The 19,368-nt window shown below is 41.0% G+C and overlaps 1 protein-coding gene across 1 annotated transcript; it reads right to left on the bottom strand.

Moving 5' to 3' along the window:
- Positions 1 to 5,862: 5,862 nt before the first annotated feature.
- On the bottom strand, positions 5,863 to 17,144 carry LOC133507575 (inter-alpha-trypsin inhibitor heavy chain H3-like). The gene is made up of 22 exons (XM_061832765.1): positions 17,010 to 17,144; positions 14,137 to 14,294; positions 13,935 to 14,039; positions 13,695 to 13,857; positions 13,438 to 13,548; positions 12,489 to 12,617; positions 12,212 to 12,328; positions 11,969 to 12,137; positions 11,322 to 11,447; positions 11,023 to 11,204; positions 10,701 to 10,889; positions 10,019 to 10,158; positions 9,683 to 9,843; positions 9,233 to 9,262; positions 9,117 to 9,158; positions 8,701 to 8,721; positions 8,566 to 8,607; positions 8,144 to 8,257; positions 7,863 to 8,067; positions 7,431 to 7,606; positions 7,200 to 7,311; positions 5,863 to 7,100 (listed from the first exon to the last, which is right to left on the bottom strand). Exons 1-22 carry the CDS (start codon positions 17,112 to 17,114, stop codon positions 6,971 to 6,973), a joined length of 2,727 nt encoding a protein of 908 aa, XP_061688749.1. The 5' UTR covers positions 17,115 to 17,144; the 3' UTR covers positions 5,863 to 6,970.
- Between the last annotated feature and the right edge of the window lie 2,224 nt (positions 17,145 to 19,368).

The raw sequence follows: 19,368 nt of genomic DNA, 5'->3' as shown, positions 1-19,368 counted from the left end.
AACTTGACCAACAGTGCTGCCGTGTTACGAGGACGCGAGATGCTCATCACGATGGAAAAAACACACAAACAAACAAAGCACGAGAGATAAAATGATGGAAATATGTACATCTTATCGCAGATGCTAATTGTTTCCGTGTGGGGAGGGTAGGTGGTGGTGTAGGGGTGGTGGTGGTGGGGGGCACTCGAGGGAGGGAAAGGAGGAACTTGAGAATATCCTGCATGTGCCTTTGGCCTGTGCCTGACTTCAGAGCTAAGCCCTCTCTCAAGAGAGGGTCAACACCAGGTTCAACTTTTCACCTCGGCAGCACTAGAGAAGACACTAAATACGGAGGATTACACCGCGGCCCGCTGCAATATTGTCTGGCCTTCCGCTGTGTTTTTGAAGACACACAATTTTCAGAACCTTCTAATTCACTCATGCGCTTTCAAAACAATACAAACACCATGTCCAATCATTGAAATAAAAGTGCGTTTTCTTAATCACGATCATTAATCTACCTAAATTGTATTAGTTCTTATATTGCTTTTTTATAACATATAGTTTGGCTCAAATGGTTGAAAATTTTACAACAGGACACACCGTTGGAAGTCCAGCATTCAGTTAGTGGGTACATAAAACTGAAAATGATTTGGAGATTTTCAAAATGAAGAACGGAATATACTGCATACAAATATGTATAATCTGGTTGATTTTCTTCTTTAAAAGCCTCACTTCCCTTTTGTACAGAGTATCATGTTACTCTCAAAGTCAGCCTATGACAAATGAGTGAGAATAAAGTTTGAGAATAAAAGGAGAATGAATATTATTAAAGACCACCTTTAGGCTGAGGCCTTTGATTAATAGAATATGACACTACTAATAGCTGCTTAACATTAAAATCATATCTCGCTGGTGTGTTTTTTCTTTTTCTCTGAAACTGAGAAAAAAAAGATTTTTTAAAATGTTTAAAACAACTGATTGAAACAGCATACCCTATATATTACTGACTATGTAGTAATTGAATTCTGCTTTTATAATGTAGCACAAAATGTCACTTAAAGGCCACCATACTCAATAGATAAAGATGTGGAAGACAATCCTCTAATATAGGACAGCAAAATATCTTTCAATTTTGACAGACACAATTTAAAAACAAATACTGAAAATGATATTTGTATGTCAAACCCTAATTCTGAACATGACATGAGCAATGTAATGATTGATGACTGACAAACAGACGAGTGGGTACAGCTCATGAGTTTGCATAGCCTAATAGGATAAGGAAGATGTGTACCAATCTATTTTATTTTTAAGGGATTCAAATTAGTCTATAATACACATCAGAATAGCACATTCATGTCAATGAAGAAAATAATGAGACGCTCCATGTTCAGACACTTATTCAACATTTGGGCAAAAATTCATGTAGCAATGCACTGCTTATTGCAATGCATTCCGGGATTTGCCAGTATTAATTCAAATTGGCAATATATGGTGGTGTTTTTCCACTTCGGTTGGCAGACAATTGAAGAAAATAATAATGAAAGGCATGAGTGGCATTGCCATTGGTGCCAAGAAAAAAAAATCAGCAAGTGTTTCCTCTTTGAATTTGAACAGGCCATGCGCAGTCAGGAGAAGTACTGTATACTTGTATTCTGTTGCATGTCAGGTGGAAGGCCGCAGGTGGACCAAGGTACAGTGCATACAGTACGTGTGTCATGTCTGCTGGCAATACAGTACTGTACAGAAGAGGTTTCCTGATGTGTGGGTACAAGTTGAGCGTAAATGCACAGACAGGCCGTCGGCTGGCTGGCGTCAGAGGTTGCGAAGCCGTCACAACACAGCACGAGCCGAACGGCCGCATACCGCAGCACCCACATCGTGCGCAAACAATGGGCACTCAGTGCTCTGGATCACGCACCAGCGGCATCAGCAATGTGAAATATTCACGCAGGCACAAAAGGTAGATAGGCGTGCAGGGGAGGTGAGGACCAGGGAAAGGGTTCAAGAGGTTAGGGTCCAAAAGGGACAAGAAACCGGCCAGGAATATTTGACAAATGTCCAAATCTTTTCTCAATTGCTGTCATCCAGATGAAAATAAATATTGTTTTCCACAGTAACTAACTATTCATTGTAAGTCAAACAAGTTTCATCATATAGCTATTTTCTCAACCCATGTAAATTTGTGTTGGAAATATTGTTACAGTTTTAATTACAAGCATTTAAAGCAATACTTTCGTGAAGATTTCAAAGATCTTTGTAAGGTGAAAACATTTTGCTGTTGTGTCAGCCAAATTCACGTTACAGTGTGTGTTTTGGAAAACAGATCACTTGAATAATATTCAATTGACTAATCATGAAAGTTTTTCAAAGTGGTAAATATTAATTGAATTAAACACTAAGCATCTGATATAAAATAAAAAAATAATTAAATTTTGTAGAGTATATGAGTGGTGTTATCAAAACTATTGTACTTTATGTAAAAGAAGAGACATTTTGCAACTTGTCTCAAATTATGTGGATCTTCATTGTGGGTTTCAAGATGTATTTCTGTAATTTACGCCATAATTATTGTAATGTTTGTTGGACAGCGGAACAACGTAATGATCGTGTATACTTGTTATTCAAATAGACTAAAAATATATATACAGTACAGTACAATACCCGGAGCTGGGACTTCAAACTCGGGCGACAAACCTCCCACGACTCTCTGCCGCCCTCTGCTGGAAAGGGAAGAGACGTCCAAATGAACGCCCCGCTTTGGCTGGACAACATCCTTTTTAAAGCTTCCTTCTGCTCAGGCTGACCTAATGTTTCTAACCTTATGGGGGATCAGGGGGATGAACAGCGAAGATGTTAATGTCAGCCATGTGTGAAGAAGTCGCTTGAGCATTTTTAGCAAATACAGTGGGGCCCTCTCAAAGTATTGCCGACACCCTGAGCCCTGCACATCTGGCGTTAATCACAAAGGCACACATGCAAAGACACACACACACACACACACACGGGCACAAACTTCTGCAAAGACCCCCTTAAGAAAATCCCTCTCAACTCCTGAACTTACAACATGACTAGGGTCAGCTCACGTTCTCTAGATCTAGTCACACCATAGCAACGTAATAAGAGCTGCAAGATTTAAGACAGCTCTCAATGGACGTGCATGCAGTGGGAGGTGCTTGCTCGTTTGTAAATAATATAAAAGATGATAGAAACACTAAGTTAATGACCATAGTATGATAGGTGGTATGGTCGGCAAAATTAACCCTAGAGAACCCATGGGGTCACATATCTAAAAGAGGATTTGGATGTCTTGGGTTCTCTAGGGTTAAGCACAGATCATGATTCAAACATTTTTAAAGTCCATTGTGTTTGTTTAGATTAGGGTCACAGGTGAACTGGAGCCTATCCCAGATGAGTTAGAGTGAGAGGTCAGGTGTACCCTGGACTGGTCCCCATCCAATCTCAGAACACCAACAAAACAACCATACCTAAGGACAATTCAAAGTCTTCGATTAAAGGGACAATCTGCATTTGTCAAATTGCTACCAATATTTGAACGTGGCTACATTGCAGGAAGAGATCGGTTTGTCATGCTCGCCTAGCCGCCTTAGTGTTCATTCAGTTGGCCACGAGCACGTCGACGCCCTGTTGGAATTGGCCCACTGGAAGGGACCGCTGCGTCATGCCCGCCTGGCCGCATCAGAGTGAAGCTTAGGGTTGGCAGCGAGGCTGCTGGCCACCGGTGGATTTACAGCTTCCTGAGGGGCTGGAAACAGCAGGTGAGGGTAGGCAACACAACCTCATCTATATGCACCACCAGCACGGGGGCACCCCAAGGATGTGTCCTCTCCCTGCTGCTCTTTTCTGTCTACATGAACGACTGCACCTCAAGGCTGTCAAACTTGTGAAGTTAGCAGACGATACCACATCATCGTCATCAGCCTCATCAAAGAAAGTGACGAGTCTACATATGGACAGGAAGTGGAGTGGCCAGAGGTGCGGCCAACACAGCATGGACCTTAAAATGCTCAAGACTGTAGACATGATGGCGGACTTCAGGAAGCATCCTGCGCCACCGCTGCCCTTCACATTGTCAAGCTGCATCATATATTAAAGTCCCTGGCAATTAGTCTCTAAGTGCCTGAAGTTGTCATGATCCTGCCGCTCCAGCCCGGGCTGTGCGGGTGTCCGCGGTTGCTCTGATTGGGAGGTGCACACCTGCGCCTCATGCAGCCTGATTATGCTGTGTATTTATATGACCCCGATGACGACTGGCCGGCGCCAGATCGTTGAGCTTCATGTCCTGTTCCAGCACTCTCGTATCCCTGATCGTCAACCCGTGTGTACCGACCTTCGCCTGTTCTCCGACCAACCTTGTAAGCCTGAGTCCTTTGATACTTCTGCCTCCCTTGATTATTCTCCTGTGTACCGACTCCTGCCTGCCCGCTCACCTGCTCTCTTCGCCCGACGTCCCAACTTTGATGTTGAATCTCTTTGCCCGGCTTTTCATCCCAGTCAGTTTGCTCCACCTCCCCGCGTTCCCAGCACCCGAATGTCTTCACTGGTGGATACAATACATTCTTAACTGAGAGAGACGCCATGCTTCTGATTTCATTCAATCATTCACACGTAGCAATGTTATGCTAGAGGAGAACGTCTCATTCATTTATACGAGACGTGTATTAATCAAATTTAGGGCATATCTTCGTGCAAACAGTCTGGTTAACTTTTGGCCGCGAGCCAGCAAGAAATCAATACGTTTGTGCAGTCCGATCATCGCTAAATATCGCTCAACAAAGAATAAGTGTGTCAATCGTTCACAAGTAGCAATGTTATGCTAGCGGAGAACGTCTCATTCATTTATACGAGACGTGTATGAAAAATCTAATTTAGGGTATATCTTCGTGCAAACAGTCTGGTTAACTTTCGGCCGCGAGCCAGCAAGAAATCAATACGTTTGTGCAGTCTGATCATCGCTAAATATCGCTCAACAAAGAATAAGTGTGTCAATTGTTCACACGTAGCAATGTTATGCTAGCGGAGAACGTCTCATTCATTTATACGAGACGTGTATTCAAAATCAAATATAGGGCATACCTTTGTGCAAACATATGTGTTCCGGTTGATATTAGATGGATTTAGTTGATGATGCGGTCTTCCACAAAGTTTGACCCATCGAAGGCATTTTTCGTACTGGGTCTTTGGTTTTGGAAAGGGTATGAATCGAACTCCACCAACTAGCCTTTCAGGATACCTGTCGTCACTATTACAAAGTCCGTGACTACACCTCTTAACCATATTTTTTGTTAAATAACCCAAATACGCAATAAAACACTAACAAAACCTATACTGGACCATGCAATGTTGTCTGAGAAAATGGCGGGAGCAAAAACGGGCTTTGGTTTATGCAGATCTCTGGCCTCTGATTGGTCAGTGACGCGGATTGCGCAATATCCATGGAGGGGTCAATTGACTTAGGAAGTAGTAATGTGGTTATAGAAGTGTTGAATGTTGGCCCCTAGTATGAATGTCATTACTTGTTTTGTACCTAACCAACAAAGTTGTCATGTATGTGCTACAAAACCAATATTGTTTGGACATGAATTGCATGTATGTAAAAGTTGGTTCATTCTAAATAAACTTCAGTCACAAGTGTATGAGTGGACAAACAGATCTAACAGGGTATTAGTCTTCATGTTAACCCATTATCAATATACAGTATGTGTTAACTTTTCCTGCTGCGGTCGCCTGACCGTGGTCGGCAGACGCAGGGGAGACGTCTTCTCCTGGGCCGCGGTTATCCTCCTCGGGGTTAACTCCCTTCTCGCGTTGCAACTCCGAAGCTCAATGGTGGGAGTAGTAATACCAGGGAGCATCGACTCGCTGTTATACTCGCTTTATTGGCTCCTAGCCACAATACTTCCCGGTCGCCATTAATCAAACTTTCTTTTTCTATCACACTCGCCTCTCACCTAAACTCATGCGCAGTCCGTCTCACCCACCCACAACATATGCCTTCGTGATATCCTTCGTAAACGCCATCTTCTATAGGGAACGTTTTTTTGAATGCTATTCACCACGCAAGATATATTGTATATTAGGGGTGCTCAATGCGTCGATCATGATCGAGGCAGTTTTGGTCGATTGTGGGACGGCATGCCCAAAAAAAAAAAAAAAAAAAAACAAAAAAAACGTGAGACTATCATCCACCGCAAAGAAAAAAGCATCAAATAAATCTCCGCAGTCCATATAATGGGATTATTGTAGATGGTTAGTGCCGCGCACCCTCTCCAACACTTCAAATTTTGCATATGTGGAATCTGGCTCGAATGTACAGGCTTGAACATTGTATATTATGCTATTTTTGTTTCGTTTGTTTGTAATTATTTTTCACAAAAATCGGCCACAAAATGCCAGATAGTGGCTGGTGAAACGTATCCACAAGCAATGGGGGGTCAGAACAGGAAGCACTGCAGCCATAGCAAACGCTGATTGGCTGTCAGTTTTCCAGCCTGGCTCATTGGAATGTTTGCGCGAGAGAGAAATTTGGATAATACTGTTCTAATTTATAGATTTGTTTCTTGGTGAAATCTGTGAATAATTTTGGCATTAAAAGAAACACTGAACCCTCATCTAATAACTTTTAACGTGTGCTCCCATTCCTATTTTTGACAAATTCTTCCTTTAAGATGGACTATATACAGCATTAGAATTTCTTTGATCTTTTTATCCACCAGTTACTTTCAATGCACATCTAAAATAACATTTTAGAATGAAAACAGTGTTTAGGTGTTTTTTTTTTTTTTAGCTCTAGCGAGTGAAGATTTCCTTATCACCTTCATGTTTTTATGTCTATAAGTGCTAAGATAAAAAAAAGTCTCACCTAAACAAAACATTCAGTAAAAACGTTTCTATATCTATATCTTCTTATAGTTGGTGAGTCTGAGTAATTACACGTAATATTGAATTTAAAAAAAAAAAAAACAATTTAAAAGAGGTTGGACACAATATAATCGGAGGCTCGCCCGTCAATGAGACCGGCTCCATCATTGTCAACAAACCAGCAGGGAATGTTCACCCCGTTCATCACGTCTTGGCTGAAGTCCTTCTGCCAATGTCTGCAAAGGAAAGAAACCCAAAGTCAATTAATGCAGCCAGGAGTTCTTTTTAACCTTGCAGGTAGTGTGAGAATCTTGATCTTGACAGGCTCAGCTTACCTGGTCACATTCAGGGTCTGTCCCTTCACATACATGGTGACATCTCTTTTCTCCTGCATATTTCCCGAATGTTGGTCTGTCACTTCAAAATTAACACCATGGTAGAACTGGCCTGAAGTTCAAACAACATGTTGTAGCCATGCATTATTTAAACTTGCTTGTCGTTACAAAAGAATATTACAGTATGCGCAATGAGCAAAAAAAGGTCGACTCTTTTGCACTGGCTCCTACCGAGCAGTCCATGAACTGAGTGGGACAAATGGTGGCTGTCCAGAGTGTAAAAACCCAAATAGTTCTGCTGATCGTGGCGTCTCTTCCACACCTTCATATGCCTGATGACCATGAATTGGACGGAGTGCCTCAGTGTGACTGTGAGGCTGCAGTTCTTTGTCAGCAGCAGATCCATCCTGGATGAGGAACCAGAATAGATATAGAATTTTTACAACTTTAGAATACATAACACCAATGGAATTGTCCATCCCCTTAATCATAATAAAACCAGACACTTATTCATCATCCGCTATTAACCAGAAAGTAGGTCGCTAACTCACATGCAGTTGGGCGTACACAAATATTTCACTCTGGTTATGATGTAAAACACGGATTTCTTTCTTTATAAATTTCAGATGACGCACACTCAGTTTCCCCAACAGTTTGACTCACTCGGTGTCCTTAAGAGAGGCAACATCTGTCCACAGAATCTTCTTGAGCTGTTTTCCTTTCCGAAACATAGAGATGTCCTGAGTGTTGACCTCCAGCTTTATTCCCAGCGCCTTGTGGCTAATACCAAGGCGACCCAAGTAGGTGTGCATCTTTTGATCCGGGACAAACTTCTTCTTGCCAATAATTTCGCCATTTACAACAAAACCTGAAGGTAAAAGTGATTTGAGTCTTCCCATTAATTTCTCAGGACAATAGATAACAGATGTACGCTAGGATATTACCTGATTTGGGGTCTCTGACCAGGTTGAGGATAGTCCCGGGTTGGTCATTGATGTTGAAACACAGGGCGTCTTCCCGGTCTGGCAGTTCTACCATGAAATGTGGATCTCCATCCACTATAAAAGTATAAAAGGGATCATGTACAAACACACAATGAACTCCTTCATTTACAATTACAGTGTATTTCATAGTCTAATATGAGCTAATATTTTCACAAGATGTGTTAAACTAACTTTATTTTTTTTCCAGGTAGAAGACAATCAGTACACTAGCTACCTTAGCTATAATTTAGGCAATTTGTTTTAATTGTGTGTGTGTTTATTACTTTTGGGTCACCTTGTATACATTACAGTATTTTAAAGTGAATTCCATGCAAAGTCAAAAGCAATTCAGGATCACTATTATAGCCAAAGAGTAAAATGACCATTTGATTGACGCTGTAAACCTGCAGCATGAGCAGAGGAACCTGAGAAAAATAACACAAATTATACATACGTTGTATGTCAAGTATTAGAGGTCATAATGCAATGATTAATAAAGACAAAAGTGTGTGCCTCACCACGCGTTCGCTGTTGTCGATCTGTTTGACAAACAAAAGACAAAGACAAATAGACCTTTTTTGATTATTGTGAATCATTTGAGTTGCTTATCTAAAAACTCGTGATTTTACACTTCATAATGCTGGCATCCAAAATCAAAACTGAAACACAAAGGCAAATCATCTAGTTCCACTGTTTTGTTTCCTGGACAAAAGATAAGTTGCATTTTCTGAGTTTTCTCAAATGGGACCTGGTTCAAGGTCTCCGACCAGAAAAAAACAGAAGTCCTGGTCATTGATGTTAAAGCCCAAAACACAATTTCTGTCGGGAAGCAGTTCACATACATCACATATATTCTAATGTGATTCCTGTGCAAAATCCAAATCTTTCATAATAGATTTATGTAAATGAGTAGGCACAATGAAAAGAACTTTACGATTTGATGGATGGTGTGGTCTTGTGGCACGGGCCGAGGATCCTATGGGCAAGTCATTTCAAAATCAGTTTTGGCCAAAATGCAATGATTAATAGGTAAAGAGTAAAGTATCATACCTCTTTGTCTCTCTGCTCTCTGGCGTTGATCTGTTTAACATACAAAACACAAACACGTCTATATACCCGGTTCAGTTTTGAGTTGCTCGTAATAAAATGTGGGCAACTGCAAAGCTGTCATTCGTGTCATTCACCATCAGAGTCGGGTTGCTTATCTCTTTACAAAAATAAAGTAAGGTTTGGAAGTGTTTGTCAGGTTGCGAAAGGTTTGCCGACAATCGCGCTTGGGAGGTAGCTGCCGGTTTTAACTTTGGACCTAGTGCTGACTGCTGAAGAGAAAACGTCAAAACAATAAGCATTCACATTGAAGATGCTGACTTTCAGTTTCAAATGGTCTTGTGTAAACTGCCCCTTAAAATCTGGAGTACAGTATTTTGATAGCCTAGCAATCTTTTTTTGTACTCAGTAAGAGTCCAATGATGAATTGTCAAACTCAACTGTGTCTTTTACCTTCTGTCAGCTTATCGGCGATAAGGGGGCTGTCTGGTCCGTCCTCACTTTCAGGCTTGGTGACCACCATGGAGGTGAGAGGGGTGACAAAGTTGTAGCGCAGTGACATATCCAAGGCCCTAGCTGTCAAGTTGTCTTTCTCCTGTCGACTAGCGATGCGGCTGTGGAGAAACTTGGTAGCTTGAATGTTACATAGAAAGCAAAAGGAAAACTTGCTTTCCCAGAACACTTTTAACACGTTTCTTATCCATGTGTGAGATTGCGATTGCTTTAGGGAGAAGCTCCAGTCCGCAGGGGTCGTGATAAAACCAAGGGAGGCGTTTGAAATGAGCAAACCTCTTCTCCAGTAGCTGCTGAATGGTAAGGTAAGCCCATAGACGCTCTACGAAGTCCCCAAAGATGTACTTGTCTTCTGGATAGATTACATTCCAGTCTGCCACTCTGGCCTTCCCCTGCACTCGGAAATCCATCTTTGGCTGCAGTGGGTGAGAAACAGACCTTTTTTTTTTGTTTGTTTTTATTGTCAGGAGATGAATAGTGTTCCGTTCAGGGATGCATCATGATGACAGCTACAATATTTGCAAACAAAATCCAAGTTGATGGCCAGCGCTCAAGTGACTTTTAAGTGTGCAGAAGAGAGGTCACAATTTTTAAAGGAACATGTTTTGCTTTAGGAATAATAGAGTATTTACCCTACCTAGTCCAACATTTACATTATGAATGTTTTGAACACACTATTTCACAAAATGTATAAATATATAGTCCATGAAGGGACATATGAAATCCATGTAATAGATTCTTTAATGGCAAATTTACAATCCCTTTTTTGAGAAGTAGTGGAAATGTCCCTTTATTTTCAGTCAATTGTCATTTTTGTGAATGCTGGCAATCAGCTCTAGTTTCATATTTGGTGAGAACATTTTTAATTGTACTTTTTTGCTGGACTACTTGGAACAAGTTAAACTTAGTCCATTTGCCAGCAGGACAAATTGGGTTTATAACAGTGTCATTCACGCACCCCCTGGGCAACCACGCCCACAAGGAAGTTATCAAGCTCTTGGCTGTCGTCCAACCGACCAGCCACCACAATCTCAGAGCCGTTGAACAAATGCCCGTGGTGATTTTTGGTCAGGAAGTCAACGGCACTGCCGGGATAACGCATGTCGATCTCGAAGAGCAGTGGACTGGACACTTCTTCGTAGAAACCCTGGAACACAAATCAAAGCCATATACAGTACAACTTACTGTACTTACGCAGCCCATGACCAACGTTGAGCATTTGCATGCCCCCCCCCCCCACCTTCCTGGAAATATTTCCACTCTTTGTTTTTTTACTTTACTTGGAGTTGAAGAGCTGCATCCGAGGCCTCAAAGATTCTGCGGGCCAGCCCTTTATTTTGTTTGCTCATCACATCCAGAAAGGAGTAATCCACGTCATTTCCAAATCCAAGACAGAACAGGGACATGTTTCCACCAATGGCCCGCCGTACGTTTTCCTGGATTGTTTTGAGGTCGTACACCCCTGCATGTGTTAAGGAGTCGTGTGAGCATTCGGTCACATCATCCCGAACCCTTCGCTTATTTTGTTTTGAGGCCGATGAAATGAAAATACACCAATTCTTCTGAGTATGGGCCTCACCGTGGTTTGGCATCCCATCAGTCAACAGAATAATCATATCCACACTCCTCTCAGGAAGCCGTTTGTGTTTTCTTTCCTTCATCAGCAACGTCACTGCTTTCAACAGGGCACCGTTGATATCAGTTGCTGAAAGATAAAGCGGAAAAGAGCAGATTAAAGATCACATCAAATGGAACACATTTTGCACACAGGCGTCCTTAGATATGATTTACAATATGTTGGTCCTTACAGTATATCTGTAGTTAAAGTGTTCCCTAGCTATTATCTAAAATACCAAATAGCTCTTGAGCCCCCTTTAAAATTGCTTTTTGAATCTTAAAGGACCTATAATATTTTTTTGTAATATGTTTGTCAGATGCTAGTGTAGAACAGAGGTGTGCAAAACACAGAAGGATATATGACACATGACAACCAAAATATCCCATAAATATTGTGTGGTTGATGCTTAAGACTAATGGATCAAATTATATGATGGTTTATTACTGTTTTCTCAAAAACAACAACTTAAAACATTTAATAATTGGCCTTTTTTTTTTTTTTAATGTTGACGCCTAAATTGCCCTCAATTCTGAAATGACCCACATAGAGCAAACTAGGTTTAACCAGAGGCTTCCGGAAAGAACCAAATGTTGCCAAACTTGTCTCACCCCCCCTCTCCTTGAGTTTCCTAATGTAGGCAATGGCATCTGTCACGTTCTCTTTTGTTGCTTTCAGGACCGAGTCCTTCCAAGTGACAATCTGGGAATCAAACAGGATGACGGTGAAATGGTCGTCCTCGTGGAGGTCCTTCAGAACGGCTGCCAAGGCTTCTCGGGTCTGCAAAAGTCAATAAAATATGATGTAATAACACATACTGTACGTAGAGAAAGCCATACAGGACTTGCAGTGACCTGTTTGATCTTTTTTCCACTCATTGAGCCACTCCTGTCAACCACGAATATGACATTTTTGGGGACTGTGGGCAAGTCAGGAGGAGAGAAGAAGTGCACAAAGTAGCCGTTTACCACCTAAAGGGAAATGTACACATAGCACAAGCAAATTTTAAATAAGAAAATTACCAGGCAGTAAAGGAGCATTGCAGGTGTAACTGTATGATCCAGGTAGAAAACTTAAAAAAAAAGAGCACAACTCCGTGTTGCAGCTTGGAAGTATCAGTGGGTGTCTGACCTGGAGTTCCCCAAGGCTCGCTTCTCTTTTGACATCATACTTGACAATAAAATCTCCCTCAATTCGAGTGCCGTCACATGAGGGACAGAGCCTCTGTTGTTCCATTGTTGGTGAAAAAGTAATGTAGGCCTGGATGGAAGATACGTAGAGACACCCACATGGATAGGTCAAAGGAAGTACTTTTGTGTCTTTCCTCCTTTGCAATTGGGGTATTTTAAAAAAAAAAATGTTGTACTGATTTTTTTTTTCCAAAAGGAGGATTATGAGAATTTGAGAAATGATGAAGTCTCAATAATATGTTACCGCCCGTAGATAATTCTTGTGTTTGCTTGCCTTTCCAAATTGAAGGTGTCCAGCTCATTTGGGACATCTTGGGAACTACCATATAATACACAGTCTGATAATTGCCACACTTTTAGAAAATAACATCCCCAAATTTAACATCCATCCATTTTCTTAGCCGCTTATCCTCACGAGGGTCGCGGGAGTGCTGGAGCCTATCCCAGCTGTCAACGGGCAGGAGGCGGGGTACACCCTGAACTGGTTGCCAGCCAATCGCAGGACACGTAGAGACAGGCAGACAGTCGCACTCACAATCATACCTAGCGGCAATTTAGAGTTTCCAAATTCAATTAACCTATTGTGCATGTTTTTGGGATGTGGGAGGAAACCGGAGTGCCCGGAGAAAACCCACACAGGCACGGTGAGAAAATGCAAACCCAACACAGGCGGCACATTTAACATATTTTGTAATAAATATAAATTAAATCTTCACCTCTTAACATATTCCTTCCAAATTTTCCAAATTAATTCAAGTAATGTGTATAACGAGTACCTCTGACGTGAATTATGTTTAATGAGCCTGTGATAATATTTGTCTCTAAACATAAAAAAAGCGTCCTGGGACAAATTGGACTCGGCCGCCTAAATTCCAGCCCGAAAGGTTTACCTTTGAGTCTGTGACAGTTTTGTCCACCAGAGGGAGAAGCTGATTGGTGAAAAACGTTGCTGTCGCATCCACTGAAGTCAGGCCCTGAGGTTCAAATATGCGGACTGAGATCTACACACGCACACACACACACGCACACGCACACGCACACACACGCACACACACGCAAACGCATAATGTCCCATTTAAAAGTAAATACATTGTTGTATCATGTTGCTCCTCATTATGCTATTACGAAGACCCAAAAACCATATGACCTGAAAGTCTCGGACCGGTTGTTTGGGTTTCACTCGGGTCAGAATCTCATACTCGCCCCGTTTCCTCTGAAGGAGCTCCTCGTAGGTCAAAACAAAAATGATGTTACTTTCCGCTGCAATGTTGACAGACACTGAAAACAGCTCCATCTGTCTGCCAGATGCCCTGAAATGAATTTGTTGTAGCACTTTGGTATAATGTGCTATATCCTGTGCCCTCCTTATGCACACAGTCCAACCTACTTGACCAGTCCAGCAGTCTTTCCTGAAGAAACCGCCTTCTCATACTCCTCTTTGGCTTTCTCTTTCTCCTTCACCTCTCCAACATAAACTTGACTATCCATTTCGCTGACCAGTTAAAAAAAACAACAACAACAAAAAAGGGAGTTTGGAAAATGTGTTTTTCTGTGGTGGTACATTCCGATATGGTTCATTTTAAACTTACATGGTGAAGTTGGTGATGAAGGACATCTTTGGAAACGCCACTTCGAAGACGATTTCTCGCGAGATATTGGCTTTGTTCTGAGCCTTGGAGGTCATAACGGTGTGAGCGAAACGAGACGTCACCACACAGTCAACTCTGAAAGTGTGCACCTCGACCATCTGACAGGATTAACAGAACTGTTGTCATTGGCCTCATAATACAAAATAAATATAATCCTACTTACATAATACCTAACAATACATGATACTATAGCACACCAAACAAACAACGTACAACATTGATGGAAGTGTGACATGTGATATTATGAACCAACAAGGTTGTGGGAAATGTTGGACAAAAAAAGAGAAACAAAGGTCCAATTCACCTCAATAAAACAGACCCGATAAAACGGATATCGGATAAAAATGGACTGTCGGGACTGACCAAATGTGTCCGAAAACAGTTTCAATTTGTCTCGTAACGAAGTCTGTTAGTTGCAGAATTGGCAGCTGTTTTTATATTGGCGCTGTCCCGCAAAGCAGAGGGAATGGGAGGGATGTCATGAAGGAGATCCAGTATGACTAGGTCCAATTGGGCTGGTTTGACGGCCATGTTGAATGTGGTAACTTTTCCGCATGGATGACACTATGGCAGGAATCAATATATTATAGTAGCATATCTAGCATAGTGCTCTGCAGCAACATAGGTCTGCATATGGGCACAAAAAAAGTGCTTCAATGTACCCAACAAATGGCTTTACCCCCGCCCCCCACCCCCAATTAGGACTTTTTTTTTTTTTAATCCAGGTTTCACTCTACACAAATTTATTATTCCACACATCACTCATAAAACCTTATAGGCTTGTGTTCATTACAGTCTCAGATTCCATGCTTCTTTTCTGGAGGAGAGAACAAATCCCATTTCCATTTGTTGTTATTGCCCCCTCCCCCATCCAAACACAGCATTTGCAGCAGAGTGTTCCTTGATGTTTTGTGTGTTCAGGGAGGCTATTCTGTAAATGTGTGGACATGAAGTAACTTTAAAACCATGAAAGGAAGGGTTTTAGTAGATATTTTCCTGCTTGTGAAGTTAATCTCAACTCGCAATCGTTCTTAAATGTAGCTCCTATACAGAGACATCTAAACTAGCCTCAATGCTAACTTGTAGAACTGTTCTCAATACTTTACTGATGAAAGGAGCTTATTGCCTCACAGTTCTGAATTTCTTGTCTGCTCGTATGTGTTTTCTTCAGGTACTCTGGCTTCAACTAGCATTTAAAAATGTTTCTTGGGTTAATTAAAGACTTTGCATTCTGTATCAGTGTAAGTGTGAATATTTGTTTGCCTCTATGTGTCCTAAGATTGATTAATTGATCGATTAGTCTCTCTACTGATAGATGGTATGCTGTCTGTTCCAGTTCACCTGAAAAACAAATTGAAGACAATGTGGGATTAATTAAAAACAGACTTGGGTGCATTGCTTTCCTTGCCTGGTGACAACTAAGGATGGGCCTAAGCCCCAAAATTTCAAGATCAATTATGGAGGAATTTCTCATTTTGGAGTTCTGAGCCCAAAAACTGCTGCTCTATTTAATCATGTTGTTCTACAGACTAGCAAAGACTTAACACGAGTAACAAACAACGTAGCGCACTCCGTTTTGCATTAGTTACTTTGAAAAACCATCAACAATCAATCACGCAGAATCATGGGGAGTCATAATAGTCAATCAATAATTATTGTGCAGCTCCCTATTGGTCGCTTAGTATATCTAGCCAACAGAGGAAATACAGATTATATTGTAAAATGGAATATCTTCATTGACTTGTGCCCATATCAAATTTCTATTGTGAACAAAGATTGCATTACTATTGCAAAGAGTTATATGAGATTTTAAAAACCCAAATTCGTCAAATCAATTAATTATTTAAGAAACAAAATGAAGAAAATGTTGGTCCATCTGAGAAAAGACATGACTTGGACTTCTTGTTGAAAGGCTGCAGTTTATCTCTATCTGGAATCACACACATACACACGAGACATTTTGACATAATTTTTCTGCTCATATTTATACAATGAATGGGGCTTCTTTGCACATTCCAAAGCATATGTTCAGTTAACTGAAAACTACAGAACTTGTCTACAGTGACTGTATGTGCCTTTTTATTGACTGGCAACAGTTCTGGAGTGTCATCCACCTCTCGCACAGTTAACTGAGATCCGGTTTGCGGTTGTGACGCAAATGAGGGCAAGCGATAAAGAAAATGGATGACTAGATGATGGACTTATACAATTCATACAATGTATGCATTCAAAATGGCTAATTGGTGTGACGCAATCTTGCGCTAACTATAGTGCAACATATTTCCGAATTGCTTTGTGCTCTTTTGAACATAGTTGCTTTTTATTATAGCTGACTTGTTTTATTCCTGGTATTTCATATGAATTTTAAATGCTATTGGAAGATGTGTGAATGGAACTTTCAAAGTTAGAACACATGACCATGAACATCATGAGTCCTAAACCTTATGCAAATGCTATTTGGGGTCAAACAAACAAATAAATCAAGTTAAGACGCAAATATTTGCCATGAATATTTAAAGTTTTCTTTGCACTGTTATTCAGTTTTAATGTGTTCTGAATCGAAAGTGACTTTTTCATTTTCTTCCACTCCAGCAAGCTGACAGGTGTGGTCTCTAAACAAAACTTCCTTGCTTGGGTTTTCAAAGACATCCTCTCTGCAGCTGGCACGTTAAAGGCCTGACATTGGTTCTTGAAAAATGTAAATACAGGCATTCATAATATGCATTCTCTTCAAAGTATTCCACCCACAGTTAAAGTAAAATCCTTGTTTTTTTTTTTTTTTTTTAATCTTGTGGATTCAAGATTAGGATTACCTCTACAAGAGCATCTCTGTGGGAAACAAGCAGAGCTCCTTGCCCCTGAGCGGCAACAACAATGTAGACACAAGCCCATAGTTGGACTTTCCAAAACACAGGCATAACTGCGACAAGGAAAGGCTGGTCCCCGAGCATGGCTGAAATAAGTGCTTTGGGAATTCACGCAATGTGAAAGAAACTCTTCCCAGAAGAACTTTACTCCTCCCACAAATGTTCCTGGAGGCGGAACTTCTCTTTCCACTCTGACAGCATGAGTCAGTAAACATCAATGTGTGTTTTCCCAGAAATTGGCATGTGTGGCATTGATTTAAGAATGCAAGGAAGGTTTAAATACCTGAAGTCAAATCTAGACTTGTACATCCAGATGGACAGATTAGCTGAGTTGAGAGAACACGGGCATCATTGCGCAAAGGGAAGCCGTTCATAAACTGGAACCAGAAGCACTGTTTGTTTCTTTGGTGAGGGATCATAACAGTACTCTTGTGTAGTTCAGTTATTGCTGTACATTATGGGAGAAATGGAAGAGGCCAAAGATAAAAGGAAGCATCTAGACCCATATGGGAGCAACATGAAAAGGAAGCCAAGGCTAATAATGCTATGACAACATGATGAGGAACAAATAGCTAATGCCACAAACTATAACAGTAGTGGATGTTCAATAGAGGGTGCTGGGGCGCCGCCAATCTGCACATTGAAAAGAACAAGTTATTTATCCGTCTTTCCGTCCATCCATCCATTGTCTAAAACAATTATCCTCACACGGGTGGTGGCCTATCCCAGCTATCTTTGGTCGAGAGGTGAGGTACACACATTTGGGATGAGTGTTCGCGGGCCAATCACAGGGCATATATAAAGAAATAACCATTTGCACTCACATTCACATCTATAGGCAACTTGGAGTTTTCAATTAACCCACCATGCACATTTTTGGGATGGAGGAGGAAACTGAAGTACTAGGAGTAAAACTACACGGGCAAGGGGAGAACGGAACCTCCACACAGGCAAGATTGGATTTAATCCTCTGTCCGAAATACTATGATAAACCATTTTAAAATAAATGGTGTATCTACTGTTAGATGAGAAATATAAACAGTAGAGTTAATGACGAGTAAAACTGATTAATTTATCTCTTTTCTCTTATTCTATGACAGAACTTCTGATTTGGGTGTATGACTACCCGTTGACATGCACATTCCAACCTCATGCAAATCAAAATATATTTCTGAGGTATGGTAACGAATTCCCCCACCTGTTACCCCTCCCAACCTCCTGAAATGGTTTAGGTCCTTAATATGTGAAAGAAATCCTTACAGAATACAAACCCAGTAGAGCACTGAGATCGACAGACTCAGGTCAAATAGAGGAGCAGAGTCCAAGGCAAACATGGCGAAGCAGTATTTAGCTATTATGATGCACACAAATAGAATAAGTTGCCAACAGAGGTGAGGAGGTCAGCCCCAAGTGTAAATGTTTTTAAATCCAGGTTGAAAACTCTTCTTTTTAAGCTCATGATTAATGCAGTATTTCCACTTTTTAATGATGTGTTTTGCACTCTACGCTGTTTTCCTTGTACTTTTATTTTTATCTTTATTTTCCTTTTCCCTGTTTTAAATATGTTATCTATTTGTGTTCAAACATTTAAGTATGTAAAACACATGAACTTACCCTGTGTATGAAATGAGCTATAAAAAATACATTTCCATTGCTTTGCTTTCCCTGCTTACTCTCGGGCTGTGCCTCGCCGGGCCCCATGGGGGCAGGGCTGGCCACCAGGTGCTTGCCTTTGAACCTCACCTCCAACCCTGGCTCCAGAGGAGGGACCTGGTGACCCAGGTCCGGGCAAGGGAAACCTAAATCAATTAATATTCATCACAGGGGTCTTTTGCCATGCTTTGTCTGGTCCATCAACATTAGGACCTGTTTGCCATGGTTGACCCTACCAGGGGCATGAAGCCCCAGACAATTTAGCTTCTAACACAACACGAAAAAACAAACCCCTCCATCACGATAAGGTGACAGCTCCAGGATGGGACATTAGTTAAAATTAATTTAAAATATTATTTATGACCATTTATTTATTTGTTTTACCTCTTATCAAACCCTTTTCATTTTAAAGGTAAGTTGGTTAACATTAGTTGTGGCCTTGCTGTCACAATTACTGCCTTTGTGTGTGTGTGTGTGTGTGTGTGTGTGGTGTGTGTGTGTGTGTGTGTGTGTGTGGTGTGTGTGTGTGTGTGTGAGTGCGTGTGTGTGTGTTGACCCACTTTTCGCTTACCAATTAAGATAATTTCTGATTCTGATATGATGTAAAAAAAAGAATAAATCCAAAGTTTTGAATATTTACAGTAGTATTTTA

Source organism: Syngnathoides biaculeatus, chromosome 10 (genome assembly GCF_019802595.1).
Source record: "Syngnathoides biaculeatus isolate LvHL_M chromosome 10, ASM1980259v1, whole genome shotgun sequence".
Classification (NCBI taxonomy): Eukaryota; Metazoa; Chordata; class Actinopteri; order Syngnathiformes; family Syngnathidae; genus Syngnathoides; species Syngnathoides biaculeatus.
The sequence above is the reverse complement of the archived record's forward strand: the minus strand, read 5'-3'. Positions and strand labels throughout refer to the sequence as shown.

Coding starts and splice junctions, on each gene's coding strand:
- LOC133507575 (XM_061832765.1), bottom strand. CDS start 17,114: ATGCCTGTGTTTTGGAAAGTCCAACTATGGGCTTGTGTCTACATTGTT. Junction 12,329..12,488: donor CGAGCCTTGGGGAACTCCAG/GTCAGACACCCA, acceptor ATTTCCCTTTAG/GTGGTAAACGGCTACTTTGT. Junction 7,101..7,199: donor CAGACCCTGAATGTGACCAG/GTAAGCTGAGCC, acceptor TTTCCTTTGCAG/ACATTGGCAGAAGGACTTCA.